At 41.0% G+C, this 25,160-nt stretch overlaps 1 protein-coding gene across 2 annotated transcripts in view; it reads left to right on the top strand.

Moving 5' to 3' along the window:
• The window catches only part of AMBRA1 (autophagy and beclin 1 regulator 1), a 63,663-nt gene extending 39,032 nt beyond the window's left edge, over positions 1-24,631 (top strand). The window contains exons 12-19 of one of the 2 annotated variants that reach the window (XM_063438083.1): positions 5,089-5,199; positions 5,346-5,534; positions 5,807-5,961; positions 11,520-11,659; positions 16,594-16,683; positions 18,245-18,435; positions 20,294-20,401; positions 21,054-24,631. In XM_063438083.1, the coding sequence (XP_063294153.1) occupies positions 5,089-5,199; positions 5,346-5,534; positions 5,807-5,961; positions 11,520-11,659; positions 16,594-16,683; positions 18,245-18,435; positions 20,294-20,401; positions 21,054-21,418 (1,349 nt within the window). In that variant the 3' untranslated portion in view covers positions 21,419-24,631. The remainder of the gene's footprint in view (positions 1-5,088; positions 5,200-5,345; positions 5,535-5,806; positions 5,962-11,519; positions 11,660-16,593; positions 16,684-18,244; positions 18,436-20,293; positions 20,402-21,053) is intronic. The other variant, XM_063438084.1, reaches the window with a different exon arrangement.
• Positions 24,632-25,160: the final 529 nt, after the last annotated feature.

Below are 25,160 nucleotides of genomic sequence, written 5' to 3'. Positions count from 1 at the left end.
ATAGTCATGTGAACTATGTATCTCCTCTGGGAAGAGGTTTCACAGATTATGTTTCATTGACATTTTCTTTTTCAAACTATTCGTTTAGGTGTGTTTTTTGATTTTCACAGCTTTAATTTTCTCTTTAGCAGTCGAGGGGTTAAGGATTGGTTCTATCACTTTTCCTACCCTCTTGCATATCCCTGTCTAGTGATATGTTGGAGAAGAGAAGCTGCCGTCACCCCTAAGGATATGTAAGACTTGGGGCGTTCCTCTGTGGTAGGTGGGTTATGCTCTCAAAAGTGCATAGCTTTGCATCATTGAAACAGCTGCTTCCATGGTAATTCCAGTGACCCCCTGCACTGGTGCGTCAGGAAACCTTTCCGTGAGGGGATAATTAACCCAATTACCTCTTGCTCTAACGAGGGAGAGCAAGCCAGTGATTTGGTTGTCATGACAACGTGGGAGCCAAGGGAGCTGTGTTCCATCCGCGAATGCTTAACGTGATCATGTCCTGTGCCCCTCGCAGAGTGTCCGAGGCGCGCGCTCAGTTTTGCGAAATCCTCCCCTCTTTCTTGTTGCTGTAGTTACTGGGATTTAATCCCTCGTGACGGGAGTCTAAATAAAGCTGCTGGGTCCCCCGCGTTGCTCAGACGAAAGGTTTTTAGCAGAATTGGAGCTCGCTTTTCACAGCCAGCATTTAATTAGGATTGCAATTTGATGTCAGCCCAGACTATGCCTGGGTAAACACTGGGTCTCCAGCTGATGTTTATGCCTGGGCAACATGAAAATTTTAGCTTGGCATCAGACACAGGGCCAGAACATGCCCAGCAAGATACCACTGCAGCTAGAAAAAGTAAAAGGAAGCAGTCACCTGCTTCTCAGCACCAAATTCATCATGGCTGAACTGCTCCATGTTTTGCCCCAATATCACATCTCTAATTGTTTTGATGAACATGTACTTATGATCAAAATTCTGTCTGTAGGTCTTTTTTCATGTGTAAGGCCCATGACTAAAGTGTAGTCAGGGGCTTTACACATGAGGGGTTTTTTTTTTTTTGTTCCTTGTTCCGTTTCTCGACATGGTCCCCAGTTACGAACTAGGCAGGATCTTTTAACACTGAAAGACGATTGATCTACCTTTGCTTGTATTATGTCCTTATGTTCTGTTCTGTAAACTTTCAGAAGGAACCTTTTGTACCAGTTGCAGCATGGAACCTTAACCTTTATGTAAATTTGGTATCTAATCTTGAACATATTGGATAATCACCAGTTTGACTGCAGTTTTGGCCTTTTGGTGGAAGCTTGTCTTGGAGCATTAAACCATGTTTATAAATTGAATTTAGTGGGGTTGGTCTACAGAATATGTATCCGGAAAAGATGATAACTTTTGCCCACCAGACCCTAATAGTGGCACAAACTCCTTGAACTCTGCAGGTGTTTGTCTTCTGTGCAGTCAGTGGTACAATATTCTGACTATATTGGCCTTGGTTGTAATGCTCTGCAGGACATTAATTTTTATTTAGTGGGCTTTCCTTCATGTATTTCCATGCCATGCTGTGCCGACTAACTCAATCCTATTATTGCTGAGCCGCAGGGGGCTGGCTTTCCTGATCCTTCATGCCATTTAATAGTCGATTGAGCATTAAGTCAGCCGCAGAATTGTTTTCGGAAGATAATTTGGAAATGAATTTCCCTGCAGATGAGCCGTCAGCCACTGAAGCGCTCCGAAATGTCAGCTCCGTACTGGTTGTCAGTACTGGGTCAGGAAGCATTGGTAACGAAGGATGAGATCTCCCCCTATTTCTTCCAAATCGTAGAGCACATGTGTACACATTAACTTTTACAGACGTACATTGGAATTTAACTCCAGTAATCAAAGTACTAACGGGACACTGGGACCCAAACCGTGTGTTAGGAAAAACAAATATAGGGCACACTAACGTTTTGCCATCAGAATTACTAGGGAATGTTTAACCCCTTAAGGACACATGACATGTGTGACATGTCATGATTCCATTTTATTCCAGAAGTTTGGTCCTTAAGGGGTTAAAGCAAGAGAGGTTTGCTAAAATGTCCAACCCCTCTCACTGAGCACATCGTCTGTCTGTCTTGTCTTACCGCCTCTGCCTGCCAGTCCATATATTGGCATTACTGTACAGAAGTTATGTATGTTCCTTAGACTTAGATTGAACATAAAATTGATTTTTAAATCTGTTTTTCACTTTTTAAATGGTATGTACCAGTGCCTTTATGAAGATTGTATTTTTTTTTTATTTTTTTTTAATATAGTGTTCTATACAAACATCCAGTGGGTGGTAGTCCTTTTGGGAAGTGACCCATGCCCTGGATTACAATAGATACTTTTATTTTGGCATCCCTGTTCTATAGACTCTAAATCTGTGTCCAGACCTTCAGGACCAGTGATGTCTCAGGGCTGTCATGATAATGAGAAGATTTGGCCAGCTTTCATTGTGAACGTGTTAAACACCTGTTTAGGTGACAGCTTGCCTTTCATAACATCTCGAATGCCTAGTGATTCTAAACTCCTGCTCTGCTTTCATGTTTATTTTCCAAGAGAAGAAAACCTACAGATTGTGGGTGTTAATACACCTGTCATATATTAGATATCACCCGTCAGTGATTCCACTGTGTACAATGTTTATTCACACCAATATTGTTATATTGTGATAGATCCAGAAGCCAAATTAGACTGTATCATATTAGTTTTTATTATATAAGCTTCTCTCTCACTCCCCCTTGAACAATGTTAATTGGAAGCCTCTGCCAGTGTTTATTTGAGGTTTCTGGGACATCTTGACACCAGTAGCTGTTACTTCCAGCTGACCAGACCATTTTTGATGTGGTTGAGCCTAGGGATGGCTTGGGAGGGCATTCATTATTAGCAAGTTAATTACAAAGTGAGTTATAATGTTTAAACTGAAGAATCCTAGCAAGGTCCCTGCGTACCAAAGCTATATCTCAGGGAGAAAACCATTGCTTTATGGAGTAATCAGAATCAAACAGTTGGTCCCTCTGAGTGGACAGGGACTTCATTTGCTGTAACAAGTCAAATCCTGCTGTTAACAGCAGGGTGTGTTGATCTGACTCACGCCAGATATTGCAGAACTACAGCTACCATTAATCTATGCCATGCAATAACAGTCCACCAATACGTCGTACAACATCTCCCATCATCCCCCGTTAACCACCACAGCAAGATTGTGAGACGATGGCTAAAAGTTACACCAGAATAAAAATTTGGAAGAATTCAGGCCCTGTGATTTGACACAACTGCTTGTCCATAGATCAGTTGAAGGAGTAGAGCAAACTGCTTTGAAGGACTTCTTCAGTAACCCTAGAACTGTAGAATTTCCTCTTTCCAATATTATTATTGCCATTTATATAGCGCCAACAGATTCCATAGCGCTTTACAATATTATAAGGGGGGGGGGGATTTAATTAGGATAATTACAAGCAAGCTTACAGGAACAATAGGTTGAAGAGGATCCTTCTCAAACGGGCTTACAATCTTGATTCATAAATCCAGTGAACTATTTTGGGAGCTGGGGTAGAGGGTCAAGCATGCTATTTTTTTAGATGGTAACCCTCGGTGTCACCTCTTGCCTATAAATGTGGTGACTAAGAACTGTTAACTGAGTTATAGCAAAATGAATCTTTAGATTTTAATTTTTTTTTCTCACTTTCATGTTAACCTGATGCTGATATTTTGAGGATTTGCTTAACCATTCATCATAAGAGAATAAACTGATTTGATTAAACTTTATGAATGTATTTTTTTTTTCAAGCAGTAAATCGTTCTCTTCCCTTCTTTCTTGAAAATGTTACCAAGCCGTTTCAGTATTTGCCATCTCTAACCGTGTTGGTCATTGGCAGACTGATATGTTCCGTGATAAATGTCGGAGGTTTATCCATGGCTGCTAACTAATGACTTGCACACTTTAAACGTGAAATTATTTCGAAATCGGGTGTTGAAGTATTTCACGAGATACAGGAATGCAGATTGATAAACTAGGAGCTAGAGCGTGTCGTTTATATTCCGAAAGATCAGTCCAACTCGCCACTGAATTATCTGCTGCCATTTCCAATTTGACCCACTTGTTAACCCTTTGTTATTTTTTCACTGCTTTGCACAAAGGATTAATCTTTCTGTTCCAGAATGAGATTCTCTGCTTCGTGGATCTGACTTTGCAGAATAACTTCTGTTTTCAGACCGTAAGAAAGAGACTAATTGACTCAGTGGCCTGAAACTGACCCTTATATGAAAGTTCAGTTCAGCAAATAAAGGCATGACGTTAATTAGTTTAAGTTCCAAAATGAAAGGGCAGCAGCTTAAGAAACCATTTCCATTAACTATCTCAATATTGAACGTCCATCTTTTGTTTAGCTCGAAAAAAAGGACAAATGAGTTTCCCTAATGAGCCATCAGCCTCATGGGGACAGTTTGCATTTATGTAGTGTGAAGGCAGCCTTAATGGGACCTCCATTAGATTATTTTGTCTGCTGAAAAATCCCCCTCCCTTCCCATTATATAGCTTGTCGAGTGTGCAACCCGCAGGCTGCGCCATCAAGAGCTTGGGACATGTTCCACTGACCCGGCATCTCCTCCATCCGCTCCTTTTCAGAGTTTTCAGGGCATGAACGGCAGACTCAGATTTATATAGTATGTATTTATATGAAGCTTTGGCATTAATAGCTTGTAGTAAAAATAATGGAATGAAAGGAAACTCCCAGATGATTTTGGAAGAGTTCAAACTTATCAGAGTTCATTAGTAGAATGTCTAATTGTAGATCCTGCTCATAATGGCTGATGAAGATTACAGGATTGTTGAGGAATGTGTTGGCCTTTTTGCGGGTGTTGTTGAGGGTGCTCAGAACATTGTCTGATTTCAGAACCTTCAATGCTTTTATATCTGAAAAGTTAATTATTTGCTATTCGATAATAGGATTCATAATACACTAGCTGCACATAGCCTAGTGCTGTTGATAAGAAGCGATGTTTACTTGTTTTGCTTGTGGTTTTGGGTATATTTTTCTTCTGATTATGTTTGATTTGTGGGGTTACAACTTTTTTCCATCTGCTTTAAGGTGCTGTGATCGGAGATGGTCAGTCTGCAGTGGCCAGTAACATTGCCAATACCACATACAGGTTGCAGTGGTGGGACTTCACCAAGTACGACCTTCCAGAAATCAGCAATGGTGAGTAATGGCTATTAAACATGGATATTATTCGACAGGACTAGCCATCGAGGCTTTGTGGTACCAATTACTTCAGTACAAAACGTACTTCCTCTAGTCATTTATTTTCCCCTCTTTTGACATTAAGTTCACTTTTGTTTATGCAGCCTCTGCCAATGTGCTTGTTCAGAACTGTAAGATCTACAATGATGCCAGTTGTGACATCTCAGCTGATGGTCAGCTACTGGCAGCCTTCATACCCAGCAGCCAGCGTGGCTTCCCTGATGAGGGCATCCTCGCTGTGTATTCACTGGCACCACATAACTTGGGCGAGATCCTCTTCACGAAGCGTTTTGGTAAGAGCTTTTTAAGGGTTTGAGGTTTTTGTTGTGTGTGTTTTTTTTTTAATATATGCTTGATGCAGATATGCAGAAACCTATATATATATATGTATGTGTATATGTATATGTATGTGTGTATGTATATGTATATGTATGTATATATATATATATATATATATATATATATATATATATATATATATATATATATGATAGATAGATAGATTTATGTGTATGTATGTATTATATATATATATAATGTATTTTTAATATTTATCCTCTTTTAGGTCCCAACGCCATCTCGGTCAGTTTGTCCCCCATGGGCCGGTACGTCATGGTGGGACTGGCTTCCCGCAGGATCCTGCTACATCCTTCCACAGAGCACATGGTGGCTCAGGTCTTCCGGCTTCAAAAACCGCATGGAGGAGAGACCTCTATGAGAGTGAGTGCAGATATTCATTATGTATATTCTCCTTCCTTCCCTAAACACACATTTAATACCAATTTATATGTTTTGGATATGGATATATGCATGTCTTGCAATCGTCGTATTCCAATCTTGGCTTGAAAGTCCTTTCGTTCTGCACTTTGCTTTACAAATGCATGTTCTTCAGCTGCGGCTAACTCAAGCCATATAATATACTGTAATGACTGTTCGGCTAACTGTAAGAAATTGGTGTGTGTGGAAATTCACTGTGACCTGCTTTGTCCTGCCTCTACTGAATTAAACAGTCTGCTTGGTAGACCGAAATGAGAACTAAAACCAGTACCCTCGAGGTAAACTGTTCACTGAGCAGGGACGATTTTCCCAATAAACAGATTATGCACTCTGTGTGCTCCAAGATTCCTAGAGCCTAAAGCTAATCCTTAACTGGTTTTAGTGCCATGTTTGTGACCTGGATAGATAATGTATCCGCTATGTTAGACTACCATATAGGCTAGAAGTTTGAGATCAATATTTTACCAAGTAATTCCAAACATTTGCAGTTATGAGTTTACCTGCTGTACACTAATATCATCTTGTCTAGGGTTGGACATACAAATCCCATCATTTTCTTCCAACTTCAGGCAGCAAATTATGAGATTTGTAGTTCAACAAAAGCTGAAAACTTTTATTAACCATGCGTGTAATATTGAAATATAAAGTGGAAATATGCAAGGCAATGAAGGTTAAATTCTAACATTTAGATATACTTCTATCAAATGAGTAAGTGAAACGGAACGAACAATTTCTACATCACTTCGGCTTTGTTCCTATTTAAAGAAAGAGAGCGAATGGGGGGGTGAGGAGGGGGGCAGGAGGTGGTGTAAGGGGAGGGTGAAAGATTGCCTACCCTTGACCTAATGTGTGGTCTTCATTTATATTGTACATATGTCAGTCAAGCATAAAACATGGGATTTTACAGAATTATTTCTACCAAATCTTGAGATCAGAGGAACGGTTTTGATGATAGTTTTTACTCTTGTTTGCTGTTGCTCTCAAACCTATTCACCAGAGGTCCAAGATTTAAAGACTGCCTATTGTTGTTCTGCTGGGGACACTGATAAGATCTGAGTTGTTGGTGGACACTTTTTGGGAAGCACTAACTTAGTCATAATTCATGCATTATGCAATTGAGGAGTTTTAATTAATTCCAAAAACATTATTGGTTAGGCATTAAATTGTTGGCCCAATTCTATGGAATTTCTAGGTACATACATATATTTTGGGTCCTTTGAACATTAGGGGAAAGTGGAGCTTATCCCATTTTGAAGCTGTCAAACTTGACATTGATCCCGTCACGTAATCCTGGTGTTCAGGATTTGTGTGCCATCTCACAAAGGCCTTTCCCTTATTGCAGACACAACACTTGGGATGTGAACAATATTGTAGCGTGGACATTTACTTAGATGGAAACCATTTACAAAGTTGATCTAATATTTTTCCTTCCTGACTGACACTTGCTTTAAGCCTCATTGGCCTCTGCACGAGCGCAGTTCATAAACCCTCCAGCCTGCATTAGCAGTGCCAGAAATAAATTAACACGCCGGGTGGGCAGGCCAGAAGCGCAGCATGCTGGGGCTGATAGTATTTGTGTGATGAAATCTGAACATGGGCCAAGAATATGTCTGCTTGAGCCTCCTGCGCCTTACTATATTGAGAGAGCATCCACTTCCTCGTTTTGACTCATTTCATCCACCCCCTTACGTTCAGCCCTCCCCTACTTGCAGGTGTTATTTTCTGAGTTGTCAGAAGGAGGGTCCTGCACTGCTCTCACCCCCGCCAAATAGGGGAAGGGGAAGAAATATGTGAAATCGTCCTGTCAACATTCTCCACGTTGTCCCTCCTCTATAAGACATCTGCAGACTTCCTGCCACTGTCAGCATGCGCTGGATGGAACTCTTTGCCAGCACTCTTAAAACCAGCCCTTTAAGGATTTGTTAGGGCCATTTTCAGGGTTATTCACAATGCACCCGGATGCACACTGTATAACAAGGAAGCTTCTCTTCCTCGTTCAGTGAAAGTGAAAGTTTGTGTATATGTTGGCAGGATAGAGATTGATCCGTTTAGTAAATAGTATAATATGGGTTTTGGTGTATGGAAATGACTACACAGTTTTTGTGTCTCACTAAAAAATGGTGTGAAGGAAATATCTTTTAGGGAGAAATTTATGAAAATGTCTCTAAAAGAAGAGTTTTCACCATGGCAGACAATGAAAGGTTCCTACAGGGTCCATTGGTTTCCATGGTAATTGCTCCTATTTTTATGTTAACACTCTTATAACCATTCCAATAGTTCGCAAAGTCATGCAGATCTACGCCACAAAGATGGGAGCCACCATTTAAATGGACATCAAATTCTACATGTGAAATTTACCACCTACCCTTGCGCTCCTTAGCTGGTTTACAGAGATTACATTTTAATGGAATGGGAGTCCGTCCCTACCACCCTACCACCCCCATGTCTCCTCTTATTTAGTTTTATTATTAAATGAACACTATGTTTAAATGTATCAGCCTTTTTAATGCAACCTGCTCAAACTGTTGCATAAATTTTGGAGGGGTCCGTATTGGAAGACTGTGTTCTGTCTGACCTGTCATGGGAGTCATGACACCAGTGTGCCCCTAGGATCCCAGGGTGAGAGCCACGGACGTGTGGGTGCAGTACTTGGAATAGCAGGGTTTGCTGCAGGGCCACAAGGTGCAAGTACAAAGATCTGTTGCTTGGGTAATCATCAGGAATACAGAATTTAAAGGATGATGCAGGCCAAAGCTCAGGAGTAAGTAGATTTAAAGAAGTTTCTAAAAAGTAGGTGGATGCCACAAGCAGAGGGGCTGTATATGTACTGCAGATGCGTATAGAGTTTTAATTGCACGCAGGTCGTCACCACTGATTATCTCTTCCCAAGATCCATTCTTGTTAATTTTCTGTGAAACGGTGTCATGCGATTAAATGCAGCTTCCTTCGTAATTATGACACATGCGACCTCCGGTACAGTTGTTTAGATAAGACTTTATTGGCAACATGAGTCTGAAACCTCGAGGGAGAGCGTGTATATGAGCGAGTCACAGAGGTTACACGCTGATGGCAGTTAACAGACTCTGGCTGTTAATGACAGTTTTAGCAGTGTCTACAGCAAAGCAGAAAACCCTAAGGCGGAGGGAGAGGACATAGCTTTTTAATTACTGACTTGTTGCATTACGCATTTCTTGGCTAGTTCCTTTTTAATTTTCAAACTCAATACACTAAAAAAATAAAAATAAAATATGTTTGGAAAGAAGACTGGTTAATTGCCATAAGGTCATACATTTTTGTGTCCAAATCTCAGACCAACTAAATAAGCCTGCTTTTTAAAGGGATCTGAGTTGTTCATTCCTACACAGGCCGACTGGTAATAAGACACTGGACTGTCATGAGCATATGATAGGATTGGTAAGGGATGTTACCATTGGGCATATTATATTGATGATAGGCACCCATCGGTGAGGTCACCGTTATGGGTGGTTCCTGTCTTCTGGAATAAAGCTTTTGACATCCTGCCTAAGCACATAAACACATTATGGGTTTCCAATCTCCTGATGCTAGCATTGATCCAACGTCATGTCTTATCGGTCATTGTCACATTGCGAGATTCCTCAATCTTGTGATAGATAAGACCAGACTCTCTGTGCAGGGTTTGAAAGGTCATGTGCTCTGGCCGGAGCTAGGTGGACATTGATTTCACTCCGCATTGAGAGTAGCACCCACTAAGCCTTAAATCCTCACTGAGAAGGAACACATTCCTTCGTCATAGCCTAGACATTAAGCTCACCTGACTAGGAATGTTACACGCTATTAACCTCTTGAGTGCAAATTTAATCTGGCTCTCGGAAGTGCTTGGTTGCGCTTTGCGTTTTTTTGCAAACCCTGATGGTTTATGTCCAGTCTTTCTATTTTAAAACTTATAAATCTGACGTTCCCTGTGGCGTGTTTTAAAACCAACAGATTTGCAGAGACTTTTGATGTTGAGGTTTCTTAAGTTTTCTAAAAAAAATAAACAAAAAAAAAATGCTACATCGACATATTTAATTAGGCCACATTAAAGTATCTTGATACTGTGGAGTGCTAGAAGAGGGAATAATGCCTTTACTTTGTATATTTTTAAAGTAACACTGTAGGCACTGAAACCACTTCATCTCATCGAAGTGGTTATGGTGCCTGGAGTCTCCTGGGGCCTTAAACCATTGAGGGGTAAATATCTTAAATGTAAATGACCGTTCCTGGTAGCCCCTCCCCCAGAAAGTAGGAGAATGGATTTGGGATAAAGGGCAGACTCACAGTCTCCACTTAATAATAAATCTCCCTCTTGTGTTACGTTGTCTTTATTGGTCTTTAATGAAGGACCTCATGTTATGTATTCTAACTAGGAATGCACCGAAATGAAAATTATGGGCCACATCCAAACCCAAAAATGAATTTTTTTTTTCCCCCAAATGATTTTAAAAGTTTGTTTTTTTTTCTCTCTCCCCCCTGTCCCATAGTGTTCTTTTCTCCCTCCCTCCCCTGTCCCATAGTGTTCTTTTCTCCCCCCCCCCCTCCCCTGTCCCATAGTGTTCTTCCCCCTCCCCTGTCCCATAGTGTTCTTCCCCCTCCCCTGTCCCATAGTGTTCTTCCCCCTCCCCTGTCCCATAGTGTTCTTCCCTCTCCCCTGTCCCATAGTGTTCTTCCCCCTCCCCTGTCCCATAGTGTTCTTCCCCCTCCCCTGTCCCATAGTGTTCTTCCCCCTCCCCTGTCCCATAGTGTTCTTCCCCCTCCCCTGTCCCATAGTGTTCTTTTCTCCCCCCCTCCCCTGTCCCATAGTGTTCTTTTCTCCCCCCCCCTCCCCTGTCCCATAGTGTTCTCCCCCCTCCCCTGTCCCATAGTGTTCTTTTCTCCCCCCCTCCCCTGTCCCATAGTGTTCTTTTCTCCCCCCCTCCCATAGTGTTCTTTTCTCCCCCCCTCCCCTGTCCCATAGTGTTCTTTTCTCCCCCCCCTCCCCTGTCCCATAGTGTTCTCCCCCCTCCCCTGTCCCATAGTGTTCTTTTCTCCCCCCCTCCCCTGTCCCATAGTGTTCTTTTCTCCCCCCCTCCCATAGTGTTCTTTTCTCCCCCCCTCCCCTGTCCCATAGTGTTCTTTTCTCCCCCCTCCCCTGTCCCATAGTGTTCTTTTCTCCCCCCCCTCCCCTGTCCCATAGTGTTCTTTTCTCCCCCACTCCCCTGTCCCATAGTGTTCTTTTCTCCCCCACTCCCCTGTCCCATAGTGTTCTTTTCTCACCCCCTCCCCTGTCCCATAGTGTTCTTTTCTCACCCCCTCCCCTGTCCCCATAGTGTTCTTTTCTCCCCCCTCCCCTGTCCCATAGTGTTTTTTATTATACAGAGGTATTTTATCAGATTTCTTGTTTGTTTTTAGCATTTTTTTTTTGACTATTTTGTTTGAATCTTGTTTTCTGATATGTGCATTTGTTTACATTGTGTTCCATAACTTTTTTGTTTGTGTTTTAGCGTGTCTTTAATGTGCTTTACCCAATGCCTGCGGACCAAAGAAGACACGTCAGCATCAACTCTGCCCGCTGGTTGCCTGAGCCTGGGCTAGGATTGGCATATGGTACAAACAAAGGTGACCTGGTGATATGTCGGCCCGAGTAAGTTGTCACCCTAAGTGCTTTGGCTTTTTATTCACTCACTCCGTGCTCTTCATATCTGTACATTTTGTCAATAATAAAAACTATATATGTTTTGTTAGTCTGAGAGTATCACTGTGTTTAAGATATTAAAATTCAAAGACTTTTTATGCTAATTATTTTTCCTTTCTATTACCACGAAAATCTGACAGAAGGGTTACTTTGTCTTTAAAACATTATAATAGGTGAAGGAACCCAATCTTAGATATTGACATTAAGGGGAAAAAAAAAACTTCAACTTTACTGATGTGTATTTAGAGACGTAGGATCAGACATACATGTTCGATAACTCAGTTAGGATGAAATCATTACAATACTAGGTATAAACTTTATCTGCCAGTGTCCTATCTAAAGTTACATGTGTGCTTCAGTGCTATTCATTCACTCCTGCTGTTTGTTGCTGCATAATTGATCAATCCATTTATTCCTCCGTGTTAGCACCCCCATATACCCATCCCTGTTTCTTGAGCGAGAGAAAGTGACTTTCTTCAAACACCTCACTGCTGATATGTCCCACTGGTGAATGGGAGCTGACTTTTACATTGTGCATCTGATGCATTACGTCTTACGTTTTCCTTTTGCAGAATGTCTGTATCTATCTATCTATCTCTGTCATGAATTGGACACTGCTTTCCCTTTCTACATTTTTATATGTGAGAAAATGTGTGATCCCTTCATAATTAATAATCCTGTTTTAAGGCAACCTTAGTGTGATCTCATCGTAATTTAAGTCACAATAATACTCAGTTTAAATTGCACGTTTTGTGCATTTATCGAGCACATTGTTTCAAATTTCACTCTTTCATTAAAGCACAGTTAAACCTCCAGGATAATTAGGACTTTCAAGGAGAGAATATGAGTAAGATTTGCAGATCAATGCTATTTGGAGTATGCTCTTCATAAAACCGTCTGAATGGAATCATGACCTAAACCGCAGGATTTGACACTTTCAGAGAGCGTTTTCTTATCTAAAAGAACAAAGGAAAGAGTTCTAGAACTATTCTAAAACCTGTCAAATAATTGTCAGAGGTTCATACAGTGTACAAATGGTGGTCTTTACCCTTCCCAAAAGTAATTTGAAAAGTGTAAAACAGCCCAAGAGGTCATAAAAAAAGGGACTGCAGGACCATCTGGAGTTGAGTGAAGATATCTGGACCGAACAGGTTGTAATTTGAAGAACTTATGATGGACAGAGGAGACAAAAATGAGAAACATTTGCTTAAAACGAAACCTTCTCGATGTGACCGTAATAGTGGGAATATTCTGGTTTGAGGCAGCTCTTGACCCAGATGTCTTGCAGTTATTGAGCAGACAGTAAATTCATGCAATCAAACGTAAATACAACTTTTTTGCCTTATTCAATCTAAAAGGAAAGTGCGAGTGAAAAGAGGTAGCAATAGGTTATAAGTTAAATGGGAAAATATATCTAGAACAGCGTTTGGAAACCACATATCTCTGTAGAATGCATTCTGAGGTTACTAACCGTCTGCTCTAAAGAGGAAGGTGGATTGCATAATGAGACCGTAAATTATCTCTATCCATAACATAAACAAAAGATGTGAAGTATTGTTAAATTGAAATAAACTTGTCCAAAGACTGATTGCTCATAACTAAAAGTCTGAATAAATGGCACAGTTAAAGCAAGCTGTTCTCTAATCATGTCTACTTTGTAATACAAGTCCCTTTCCATCTTTAATAGAAACTATTTAAGGAATGAATCAGATTTAAAGAAATGTATTTTGGCCAATAACCTGATATATTTCTATATATCTATCTCTAATATATATATATATATTCACTTTAAACCTAAATTACACTGGCTGTGTCTGCACATATTCTATAATCTAAGATTACAGACAGCTGGCCGAGGTGCTATCAGACTCTAATCTACAAGTAATGATAGGAAGGCTAAAACTTTTTTTGGTAGGTTTCAGACTTTTGCCAGATTAATTTGTTAGACCCTCCCTAAGCCCCTTCTTTCATTATTATAACACCGGATATTGTGCAGGGTTCACATACTTTCACTCCTACGGTTGTATCTAACGGCAATCGTTATGATCCTTCCCAATGGTCATCCAGCAGACGCCCTGTGGGATCCCTTTGATAAGGGCAAATGTGTCAATGAGCTGTGCGTGTCAATGTGTCACCGCCTCCTAGAAAATCGAGTTTTATCCTTGCAGCACCATTACCTTATCGCTTTCTGTGTTTATTGACTACGCAATCAATATGGGTGATTAACAGAGCCTTCTAAAGACATTGCTGTACTCCCCTTTCAGGCTGTCGGCAATGTCTTTCTGCAACAGAATCTAGACTATACAGAAAAAAAAAAAAACACATGGGGCTGAGTTACCGTATTGTTAATTTTGGTGCAATATATGCCTTGCCCGGGTCGGTCTATGCTAAAGATTATAAAATAAATATGGAAAATAACAATAGTTACGTAATATTAGATTCTCCGTAGGTCCTAAAAGAGACCGCAGGCGCTCATTTTAAAGATACATTTGCATACCTTTCTCATGACTTAAACAATGGTAATTCTACGTTTTAAAGCCACAGTATGCTCCATAGCGCATAGTTACCCAGTCAGTGCCAAGCTGGCTGCTGTACTTTCTAGCTTGTGTATTCCTTTTTGTTTGTGTGGGGTTTTTTTTTGTGTTTTTTTTTTTTATCATTTATTCATAAAAATGTCAAAACTCACTTCCTCTCGCAACCCCTGCATTTGTTTGCATCCAGGAACACTTACTAGAATGCATGCCAAGCATTGAGGTTGCCAAGATTCATCTTCTGTATCAGCCTGTACTTATAATTCAACTGTGATGGCGATCCTGAGCACATAATGTCATTATGGGAAAGCAAAATATGTTTTACTGATAATAGTTAAATAAGTTATTATACTGCTGTCTACTGCGTATTAAGATTGGTTATTTAATGGTCCCTACTGATTGTATTTAACAGTGATACGCATTCTAAAATAGATGTCACGGGGGCTGTTACAGGCCACTACAGTTTAAATGCCACATTTTAGGATTTGTAAAAAAATTTTTTTGAAGGAGGGTTAAAGCCATCAGCCTGAAGCTTTTTACCTTTTATCTATCTGGTTTGCACAGGTTGAAGGATGTGGTTGTTTTACACATTCTAGCAGTTTTAGTACTAGGCTGCTCACAATGTCACGTTTGGTTAAACGATCGGTAACCTGCAGCCGACTTTCAATACCTCCTTGTTCTCTGGGATTTGGTTCTTATAAAGTCTTTGATTTCAGTGCTGACCCACTCACTGTAATTGGTTTAGTGAGAATATGGGAACAAGTTATACAATGAATCCTATCTTCCTTTCACTAAAATAAAACGCCATACAAATGATATTGATTAATGAGCAGCTGTCTATTAAAGGAAAAATTTTAAAACCGTTTTTTATTAGCTGCAGAATTGGCCTCTGCAATTAAGAACAACCATCCCCCCCACACCACCACTTTTTCTTTCCTTTTTTCTATGCACTTACTTCCTTGTTAGTGCTGGCTGTTGTTTAATCAAATCCTTCGCTTGGAGAAGCATTGAGTGCAAATCTCATGTAAAGCTTCTCTTAGAAATGGATGTATTCTGGGATTTGTATATTTAAAAAAGAAAAATCAAATTGTGATAGGCTTTCTTACTTCAAGTGCAGTTTCTAAGTATTTGTATGTGTCCATTAAATTTGTGATTTTGGAATTGGCAAGGATCCAAAGGATAAGGGAGGACTAGCGGGGAGGATATGCCACCATTGGACGCCCATTGCCTGTTTGCTATGTCTGCTGATGGTATACACCTATTGTATCTTGGAACTTCACATTGCCGATTTGTTACTCCTGGAGGTGGAGTTTTTTTTGTATCTCTGTGCAGCATTTCTTACTGAAATGCTGCACATAAAGACTCCCATCACAATGGCCACAACAAATCACTGCAGTAGTTATGGTGCTTTATCATTTTCCTTTTTTTCAAATTGCAAACATTTAGATTTCTACATATTACCCTGACCAGTCCCTGTGAACGGAGTGGAGAGTTTAGACGTCGGGGATGATGGGATTTAATGCATTACACTCATTCCTTTGTTCTTGTATGAATAATTACAAACTTGAGTGGATTCTGCACACAGCCGGCGGCAGTTATATCTTGAGAAGAGTTTGGCGCTAAATGGCAGAAAACCAGGCATGCGGATGTGCCACTGAAAACGTAATGGATGTAATTTGCTGCCAAGCTCACGTGACCTCTGAAAGACCTTCCCCCTATATAATTTCTAGAGATCGAGTTAAGTCACGAGAGTGGATCAGTCATGTTTGTTTTTAGCATTGATAAATTCCGTAATGAAGTCTGGCTGTACGTTTTTTTATCTAAAATATGGTGTTTTTAAGGTTTTCCACACTTTATCTTATGGACACTCGCTGACACTCTCTCTAACTCACTCAGCACGTTCGTTTCCTTTACTGAGGCACCTTGTGTAATTTAACTCATGGCTGATGAGAGCGATTTATCAATTGGCACAATATATGTAGTTCAAACGAGCGTGCTACCAGAAAGAGAAAATTTAATGAGTTTAAATAGTCTTCACATTTACACAACAGTAACTTGAATCTGGCAGATCTGTATTTTGTGCTGGATAATGCCTCCATTAATTTTTTTAAATCTTTGATGCGGTCTCTAAATCTTCTCACTTGTTGTCATGTGACAGAGATGGAGACTCTTGCTAGGTTGACCAGCTTTTGGTCTTGTTTTGATGGATTCTTATGAATCTTTGTTAGTGCTGTTCTGGCTACACAGAATACTATCTGCTTGATGAGTTACTAGATCCAAACTTGACTTGTTCCAATGTTAACATATCTAACACATTTTGGTTTTAATTTGTTTTTCTATATTCCTTTTTAGGGCCTTTGACAATGTTTGTGATCAGTTTTGGGAGCATATGAATGAAGCAATCCTGCAGCACAATACTCCTAGGAGCAGTGAGAGGCCTGGGTAAGGAAGAAATGTGTCGGGGGTATGGTTTGCAAGGTGGAAAAGGTTACTGTTCCGAGTGGACAAAAGAGAATAGGCCGGTAAACTTGGCCTTGCAACTGCGCCAACTGAGCATCATGGGAAATGTAGCTTGCAACCAACCATAGTTGTCCATCTTTGGACATGACTAATGAGAGGGCAGTCTAGGAACCCCCAACCATTTCCCCACATCTAAATAAGACGTGCGGCTGTTGCTTTAGAAAAGGGGTATGTTTGCCTTGCCCAGATGCTGGAGTTGAGACATGTCAGACCTGCCATGTCCATGTGCAAAGTCTTAAAAGCAGTGCAGGACATTCTTAAATGCTCTTACAAGCACATTCAGTTACATGCTCACAGGTGGCCAACTGAGAAGTTCGCTGGGAGATGGGAGCCCACGTGTTTAAAATGGGGATAGTCCCACTGGATCCAAGATAAGGAGTACAGGGATAAATATTTATTGTAATTGTTAGGGTTGTAAATCTGTGTCTTGCATACCTGTTTACATTGCAGGGTTAGGCAACATTCCAGGTGTGGACTACATCTCCCATAATGCTGGCAAACTATTAGGAGATATGTGGCCCCCACAACATCTGGGGAGCCGAAGGTTGCCTACACAGAGTTAAAGGGAAATTCTAGGCACCAGAGCCAATAACGTTTTATTGTAGTGCTTCTTGGGGAAACAGCTTGTATCTAAAAAACTAAATACGCAATGGTACAGCTCTGACTCCAACCGCAGCAAACTCTGAAGTTTGAGTCTCTAAATAAAGCTAAAAATAGAAAATTTGAGAGAAAAAAATTAGGCAGTTGCGCCTAATAGATAGCAATGCAAATAACAAGAATATACTACTGTATATGGATGGTAAAAAAAAAACTTTTTTTCTCTTACTGCATAAGGCCTTCTCCAGTGACTGTCACTTGGGAAGCCATTATAGGGCTGATCGCTCCCCGTAGAGATGCATTGACTTGATGCAACTGTATAAGGAGATGTTGATTGGCACAGAGTGGCACTTGCCACACATGCACACTAGCCTCCCAATGCTTCCCTGAATGATCTTGGCTTGAGAGGCGGGACAGTCTAAGTAAAACTAAATTTTTTACTACTCGCATATCTCAATAGTTAGGGAGTCGCATATCTCAATAGTTAGTAGAGCACTATAGCATTAAAAATAAGATTGTATTCCTAACTCTAGTGTTCCTTTAAGGGTGATTAAAGAGTTACAGAAATTTTCAGTAGGTATGAGCATACTACAGAATTGCATTAGGAGAACAATAGAAGAATAGAAGATATGGTAGTGCGGATGTTACCTAAACTTGTTTAGTTTTATTTATATATGTTGTTTTGTGTATATATCTATATATATCATTTTCATTCACTGGTGAGTTTCTGCTACACATGTTGAACTAATGGAAAGTGGGAAGCGCACACAGTGAGCAGAATGGTCCAGATCACTTGACGTGATGTTATAGTGCATCACAATGAATCCATTGTTTGTTTCCTAGTGTTACTCATCAATCACAATTATTTATTACATTGCTCTGCCAGAACTAGCCGCCCTTCGTGGAGGTCAGACAGGGACATGGGATTGATGAATGCAATTGGCCTCCAGCCTCGGAATCCCAGCACTTCAGTAACCTCCCAAGGCACACAGACCCCGGCTCCCCAGCTGCAGAATGCAGAGACACAAACTGAAAGGGAGGTGCCCGACACCCGGCCCACACTGCCCAGTGGTAATGGTAAGAAAAACTTCCCAATACACAGCCACTCTTAATTGCGGTTTCTTTTTTTTCTTCAATCATTTCATCCTCTGCTTTCAACCTCGTATATATCTCATTACAACTAAAAGTAAATAGTCTCAAACCAGGTGTGACTGCAGCCTCAAAACAAGTTTAAAATCTCGTTCTTCTGCTCCACTGGATTGTACCCTACAGCGCTGGAGAATTGGCAGTTCCTATATTGTGCGCATTTATTTTGATAACGTGTTTTTTATTTTTAATGTTTTTATTTTTTTTCCTCCTCCTCCACTTAGTGAACAGTCACTGTAATGTATATAGCTGTATTGCATGAACACTCAAAGCAATACTTTCAGAATTGTCACAATAATCAAAGGAAATACCTAACCTTGATCCTTGATCTGTTTAATTGGAAACCAACACTTTTCTGAAAATCACCTATAACATGTATTAACCTCTTAATCGTGTGGTGCTCCACTTTCTTGTAAATGAACACTATAGTGTTAGGAATGCAAACCCTTTTTTCCAACTTACCTTGTTCCAGCTAGCTCAGTCTCCAAAACCTGCAAACACCTTTTTTATTTTATTTATTTTATTTTTTATCTTGCCTAGTTGGGTGCTGTGGTCAGTCTCCACCTCCTCCGACGCATCGCGACCTAATGCGCATGTGCCGCAAATGCCAAAGTGCTCATTAGCCCTTCCCCATAGGAAAGCATTGAGTCAGTGCTTTCCTATCGGGATTTTTAAAGCAGGTGCAGAGCATGAGAACGTCCACCGTCGTTTCACGGATTTAAACTCCGTGAAAATGCAGGAAGTGCCTCTAGTGTAAACATTGCAGCAGGAAGCGCCTCTAGTGTAAACATTGCAGTTTTGATTTCCACATTTAGTATTATTTTTCACACCTCACTAATGCATATTTGCTAAATATAGAGTAAAAGGTATATAAAAAGAGCATGCGAGTGTTCATTCCTGGATTGATATACATTTTGTAGGAGTATAGATAACATGACATTAAGATGTGTTTATGCTGTCTGAGTAAATGCAGAGAATTGCGATACTGAGATGTTGCATCACTGCAGCCTGGTTTAATGTGACACACGTAGTTAATGTCATGTGATTGTAGCTTGCCAGGGAACATATCCTGGTGTCATGTGATTGTAGCTTGCCAGGGAACCTATCCTGGTGTCATGTGATCATAATGTGTCAATTCACATTTGGTCTTGTGTGATACAATCATAAAGTGCCAGCTATACATTCAGCCTAGTTTGAGGCATCAAAGGAAAAATATAACACTTCATGCCTGTGCTCCGCAACTGGACTTCGCTGAAGGTACAGTTCTGAGTAATAACTCACAGCATGCAGATATGATAGTAGAAGGGTTTACACCATCACGGTTGTGTCAATTTACCTTAATGCCTGCCATAAAGTGTTAGTAAGCCATCATGTTGAGATATATATATAAAATAGAAATGTCATCATGTATTGTTTTCATTCACTTCCTGTTTGAGTACGGTTATTTTTTTTTTTCTTCAGTAGCTATAGCAATAATTATTAGGCACAGATAATATTCCTTTCTAACCACATGTGACTAGAGCTCCGCTTCCTGTATATGGAACATAAAGGTGCATTCTGTATATAGAAAGCACAGCTAGGAGGGATTTAGGTGTACAAGTGGAATGGGAGGTAGCCCTACCTATCTCACCTGGAGGAGATATGGAAAATGGTCATAAAATGTTTTGTACAATATTATAATGCAACTTATGAGCTGAGCACAGCAATATTGTTCTAAGCTGTGCTCTCCTTGAACCACAATTTGTTCGGTGCTTCGTCCTCGTGTTAACTCTCCTTTTGTGAACTGTAGGTTCTGGTGGAGACGAGGCTACAACTTCCAGCGGTGGCTCAACGGACACAGGAACATCATCGGAGACGCCTGACGGAAATTTAGAGTCTACAGAGGTGCCTGGCACAGGTGGGATGGTTGGGGGTTGTTGTGGATATTCCTGAGCTATCCTTTTACACTCCTTCCTTTCCGCTGACTTGTGCATTGGATGGATTTAAAGAGCTCTGAGGCACTGCTTTAATAGTGGAGATACCATGATGAGTGCTCCACTTTTAGAACCTAGACTTGCCCTTAAAACATAACCCTTACTGCTGGCATCATAACCAATACCAATAATAATGTCGGTTGAGATTTTCCAAGTGTAGTAAATATTACTGCAATTACTGCTCGAGATATGCTTTTTCACTGTGGAGGTGGCTGTCATGAAATTGCATCGCCATTAGGAGCCTCAAACTGTTCGTTTACAAGAACAAAAAACACCTGAGTGAATTTAATTGGCACCCAGCACTTGCACTGCCTGATGATGCAGTATGCCCCCAATAAAAAAAAAATCTAATTTAGCTCACTTTTAGTTCAACTTTAGAGAGCACAGGGAAAACCGAACCAATGCATGCAAAGTCATCATTTTCATTCTTACACTTTTCTCCTTATTATACCTTGGTATATCTTTCTCCCCTGGACTTGCCCTTCAGGTTTTTTGACTTTATACTGGCATTTCTTTTCCTGATAATATTTTGCTACATATTTTCTCTCTCATACTTTGCCTCTTAATGTCTGACAGGAGAGGGCCAGGAGGATGCTTTGAGCAGGATTCAGCGGCTCATGGCAGAAGGAGGAATGACAGCCGTGGTCCAAAGAGAGCAGAGCACAACTATGGCCTCTATGGGGGGATTCGGCAATAACATCATCGTGAGCCACCGCATCCACCGCGGTTCCCAAACTGCATCCGACTCTGCCTCCCGTGTTTCCACCCCACATTCACCGCAGCCCTCCACCTCCAGAGAATCCGTGGCAGAGCTTCAGCGACACCTCTCCCCACCTCCATCTCTTGAGCCGCTGTACCCTGAGCTGCTGTCAAATAACAATGATGGAGACCTCGAGCTCCAGCCTCCCAGCAGCGGCTCCGTCCCTAGTGTTGAGAGGTAGAGACATCAAACTACCAATCTGGTACTGCTGTAAGGACAGACCCCTTCCTGCCTCACTTTTTTAATTTAAAGTGAGGGGCTCTCAAGCTGTGGACAATGGTGCTATAGACTTGGAGGCAAATTTATTTGATAATTGACCCTCCAAGTCCAGGGAGGGAGGGGAATGTGCAGAGCATAGTATGAGAATTGTGAAATTAGCAGCTAAATGTGCTCATGCAGCCCCTCTGCCCTGCTTCCCCACCTTATACTCTGCCTTTTCTGTTGGTAATGTTCAGAACGCAGAGAAAAGCCATTTCCCCATTATACTTAAAAGGGTTTTTATCCTCCCTTCCCCCCTCCTTAAAGGGAGATTAGTGAGGTGACGTTCCATCAGAGATCCTTCGCCCGTGCCCCTTCCTGCCCCTCTAGGTTTTATTTCTTTCCAAAGCTGTGTTGAAGATGGAGATATTAGCACTAAATATCCCTGTGAGCCAGTGTCAAGTCAAGTGCAAGGAGCTGCTATGAGACTGTTACTGCCCTCTGTGCTTTGACTGAAGCTCAAGGGGGCGCTGCATGCACTACAGGAAGGGTGGGGCTGGGGACTCTGTACTCTGTGCATCTTCTTCTCTCATCATGCATGCCTGTTTGGGTGTCCTACATCCTCTCCCAACCTCTCTTCAGTGCCAGTGACGCAATGCTGATACTTAATAGAGCTTGGGAAATGACGGCTGCTCCATCCCAGCACAGGCAATGCAATGTTGACAGATACGGAATGGGGTTCTCTGTCAACAAGGACGCAAGGTTATCTTCCGGTGGTCACAAATCAAGAACCTGCCGCCCCACAAAGCTGATTTTATTGGGTTGCCAAATAGGTTCAGAGATATGCTGCATTTAGACTTGAGATCTGCCTTTAATTTTGCTTTTTTTTTTGGTTTTTTTTTTCTCCCCACTTTGCAACAGCAACCTTCATAATCTTGCAGTTCTAACCAGCCCTCACCTGTTTTCCCTGCGTCTACAATGTGTGTCTGATTACAATGTATGAAGTGTACCCCCCCCCCCTCCACCTTTCCCCTCTCCCCACCTGGACAGGTATTCCCCTCTCTGTGAATATGTCTGCCCAAATGAACATGTAACCTTGCCAAAGGCCAGTAGAACATTGTGTGTTTAAACCCTTCCCTTGCAGAACGATGGGCAGTTCACGGAAAGCCCACCTGGGCAGTGACTGGGTTAATGCAAGATACTGTACACTTGACCCAGTTATTTCTTTCTGTGCCCGACGCTTGCGCTAGCTCATCCAGATCTGTACACCCGCTGGCACTCTGATGGGCCCTGTGGCTCGAGAGTTACTCATGGGCTGCGAATAGATTTTGACAGTATTAAAGATAAATGTTACAGAGGGTGTGGATTATATTCAAGCTCTTGCATGTGAAATACTACAGTGAAAACATACTTAAGAGCCTAAAGAAAATTAGTGCTGCTGACCGCAGCTCCTACTCTCGGTTTACGCAGTCCTCCTCCTACTTATCTCTCTACTACCCAGCAGGGAGTGAGGGAGACCTACACTGGGTATCTGCAGGCGAGACGGCAGACAGGGCCCAAATCTGTGTGGCCTTCTGTGTTTGCTCTTATGATACTCATGTACAGCATCATGTGTGTTCCCTGCTGTGAATTGCCCCAATGCCTGCCTCATTATGTAGAAACAAGGCTTCAGTGCTGTTATAAACGGCCCTGCAGAGCATTCCTTAAAGCTTTATTCCCAGTGAGCGTTTTTGTTTACTTAATTTTATTTTAATTATTTTAATACCTGTGTCCTTAATCTAAGATGCAGAGTATTATTATTCCTTTATATTCTGTAGCATTGCATACTGGAAATACTCTGGTTACACCCCTTCCCATACACATCCCTTTCACAGAGGCCTGCAGAGCATCACTCCAGTGCCCCGCTGTAACATTCTAAGAATTGCAGAGCATTGCTCCAGTAGTCTGTAATGCTTGGTTGGTTTTTTTGCCATTGCAGTCTGTGTAACACTTTTTTTTTTTTTCATTTTTATTTTAAAGGTGCTGTGCAAAGCATCATTCTAGTAGCCCATTGTGTCCTTTTTAGGGCATGACTCAATTCATGTTAACAATTGTTGAATCTGCAGAGCATCGCTCCAGTAAACCCTGTGACACCAATGGAACTTTCCGAGTCTGATTTTGGTCTTCATTGCATTATTCCGAGACGAGTGGTGGAGTTTTAACATTAAGCGTGTGGCATTTTTTTTCTCTTCTTCATGGATGTGTGTGTGTATATGTATGTGTGCCTTCAGCAGTTCAGGGGTAATGCTTGATGATGTTGCACCCTCTCTGGTGCTGTCATGCTGCCTTTTTCAGCTAGTTAGGTTATTTTAATTGGCTCCATGTTCCCGCCTTTCCATCGAGGCTACCCCATACATCCCAGGCCTCAACAATCCTGGCTTTTTGAGCCTTTGATAATTGGTCTCAACTGAGAGGTCTGGCAGAATGAGGGCGACTGAGACGGGCAGCTGTAAGCACTATCATAGCAACTTTCCCTGTGCCTTATTCAGCAGCAGGCTTGTGAGAGGCAACACTTTTATCCTTGTACAGTAGAACATTCTTGGTTAACGCAGCGCAAAAAGATTCTGCTCATTCTTCCAGCAACTTTTCACCTTAACTCTGTTAACCCTTTGCAGTCCATGCTAAGAGAGGAACATGGACTGCAGAAATCATATAATGCCCAGTGCTTCTATACATATATATTTTATCCTTAAAAGGAACACATTGTATGGATGTTGCATTAAAAATATACGCGAAAAGTAATTACGATAAAATAAGATGCTGACTTTTTTTAAGTTCTGTATTTGCTGCGATTTTCCAGACTTGGCAGCTTCAACGGTGAGCTTTGGCTAGACCAGGAAACGGCTCAACCAATCACGATGCTCACGTAACATTCTAAATTTCCAGTGCTAAATCAATAGGACATTTAATCATTCTTCACAATTTCCACAATAAACCTGTTTTTTTTCCGGCATTTGATTGAGCGGTGAAGACTGTTCAGTGTTTGAATGGTAATAGAATGCTCAAAATGCCCAGAGAAAGTCCAGATTGGTTAGAATTTTAATTTATATTTTTTACTGTTATGAAAAAATAACATGCTAAATTTATTCAACACAAGGTTCCGGGAATTTTGTAAATCTGTATATTATGCAATGAACAAGTAGAATGTTGAAAACACTGTATGGTCTTGATCATTATGGCAAAGAATGTGAATGATAACTCTAGTTATTAAAGTTATTTGATCTTATTAAGGCAAAGGATAGACAATACTCCGTGCACTGGTCTATCCTAATTCTTTTTAAGTGGATTATCTGCTGTGATTCATAGCAAAAGGTTAGTCAGAGGTGGACATGATGTGGTATGGAGGAAAACTTCACATGGTTTGTCACAACTAGTATAACAATGCCAGAAGGCTTTTTCTGAATTAAAATTTTAAGTCATCGCTGATACATGATATTGAGATATATATATATATATATATATAATTTTTTTTTTTTAATATAATGATCCTTTCACCAAGTCTTGAAACTTAATAGAAAAAATAAAAATCTCCTCCTTACATTTAGGTATATGACCGGATTGTTCTCCCAGACAGTGTTTGAATTTGATAGTTGGTCTGATGATGTCATTGTACTGTGCAGCGCAGACAATAGAGACTGTATAGTGGTTTTCACTGTCTGACACAAGGTGCATGTATTATTTATTTA

The sequence above is a fragment of the Pelobates fuscus genome, chromosome 12 (assembly GCF_036172605.1).
Source record: "Pelobates fuscus isolate aPelFus1 chromosome 12, aPelFus1.pri, whole genome shotgun sequence".
NCBI lineage: Eukaryota > Metazoa > Chordata > Amphibia > Anura > Pelobatidae > Pelobates > Pelobates fuscus.
Note: the sequence above shows the minus strand (reverse complement) of the source record. Positions and strands in the feature narration are given on the sequence as shown.